The following is a 1,142-nucleotide window of genomic DNA, read 5'->3' on the forward strand; positions in this document are numbered from 1 at the left end:
ATTATTATTATTATTATTATTATTATGATAGTTATTATCGTTTTTGTTGTTGTTGTTGTTGGTGGTAGTGGTGTTGTTTGTTAGTGTTCCTTTGGAAAACTCTTATCCTTTTTTTCTTCTCATTTTAAGTACCTTGTTACTCTCCCTACTATATTGCTGTTCATACTGCTGTTGTTATTATTATTATTATTATTATTATTATTATTATTAATATCATCATTACTGTTGTTGTTGTTTTTGTTGTTGTCATTATAAATATTCTTTCTCGTAGACCCCTAGTAGTAAATAAGGAAACGACCATTAATTTCATTATCAGTATTATTATTATTATTATTATTATTATTATTATTATTGTTGTTGCTGTTGTTGTTACCATAGTTGATATTGCCATGGCTGCTATTATTATATTCCTCTGTGGCATTTGTTCGTCTTTACAATAATGATATTATTGTTACAATTATTGTTGTTGTTGCTGCTGTTGTAATTGTTGTTTTTGTTTTATTTATTTGTTTGTCAGTTCTTTTGTTTGATGTTTTTTTTTGTTTCTTTTTTTTTGTAGAGGAAAACTACCAAGTTCTTCCATTCAAGATGTAGGGTGACGTGCCGTTTAGGCTGGTGTTTGGGAACGAGAGTCCGTGATGTAAGTGAGATTGTGACATGCTGCCGGGGTTCAGACTGGCTGCGCCCAGTCCGCCATTTGTGCTCTGCTGTTGCTGAAGTTTCGTAACCGAGCTGGCCACGTGCTGGGGTATCTGCAGTGAGCTTCCTCCGTTAGCCGACGAAACCCCGGTGCTCGAGTTATTCACTTGGTGACCCACGTGACCTCCTCCGCCCGCTCCTCCGGACTGCTGTTGCTGCTGTTGATTGCCTCCCCCCACGGAACTATTGGCGTTATGGCACGGCGAGTTGTCCCCTCCGCTACCCGATGTACAAGGTTTGCCGTCTTTCACCAGGACTGGTACAGCGACCCGACGAGGTGACGACTGACAGCGGTTCCCTGTCGACTGTTGTTGGTTTTGGCTGCTCTGTTGAACTTGGTTCTGTTGTTCCATTTTTTCTTTGTCCTTCTGCTGACGTTTACACTTGTAACGATGGTTCTGGAACCAAATTTTCACCTGCAAAAAAAAAAAAAAAAAAAAAAA

At 38.8% G+C, this 1,142-nt stretch overlaps 1 protein-coding gene across 1 annotated transcript; it reads right to left on the reverse strand.

The window, feature by feature from the left end:
- Positions 1-484: 484 nt before the first annotated feature.
- On the reverse strand, positions 485-1,113 carry LOC106867107 (thyroid transcription factor 1). The gene has a single exon (XM_014934691.2). The coding sequence runs from the start codon at positions 1,050-1,052 to the stop codon at positions 567-569; it is 486 nt and encodes a 161-aa protein (XP_014790177.1). The 5' UTR covers positions 1,053-1,113; the 3' UTR covers positions 485-566.
- Positions 1,114-1,142: the final 29 nt, after the last annotated feature.

Source organism: Octopus bimaculoides, unplaced genomic scaffold, assembly GCF_001194135.2.
Source record: "Octopus bimaculoides isolate UCB-OBI-ISO-001 unplaced genomic scaffold, ASM119413v2 Scaffold_334060, whole genome shotgun sequence".
NCBI classification, from domain to species: domain Eukaryota; kingdom Metazoa; phylum Mollusca; class Cephalopoda; order Octopoda; family Octopodidae; genus Octopus; species Octopus bimaculoides.

Excerpts from the sequence above, each read along its gene's own strand:
- LOC106867107 (XM_014934691.2), bottom strand. The coding sequence starts at position 1,052 with ATGGAACAACAGAACCAAGTTCAACAGAGCAGCCAAAACCAACAACAG.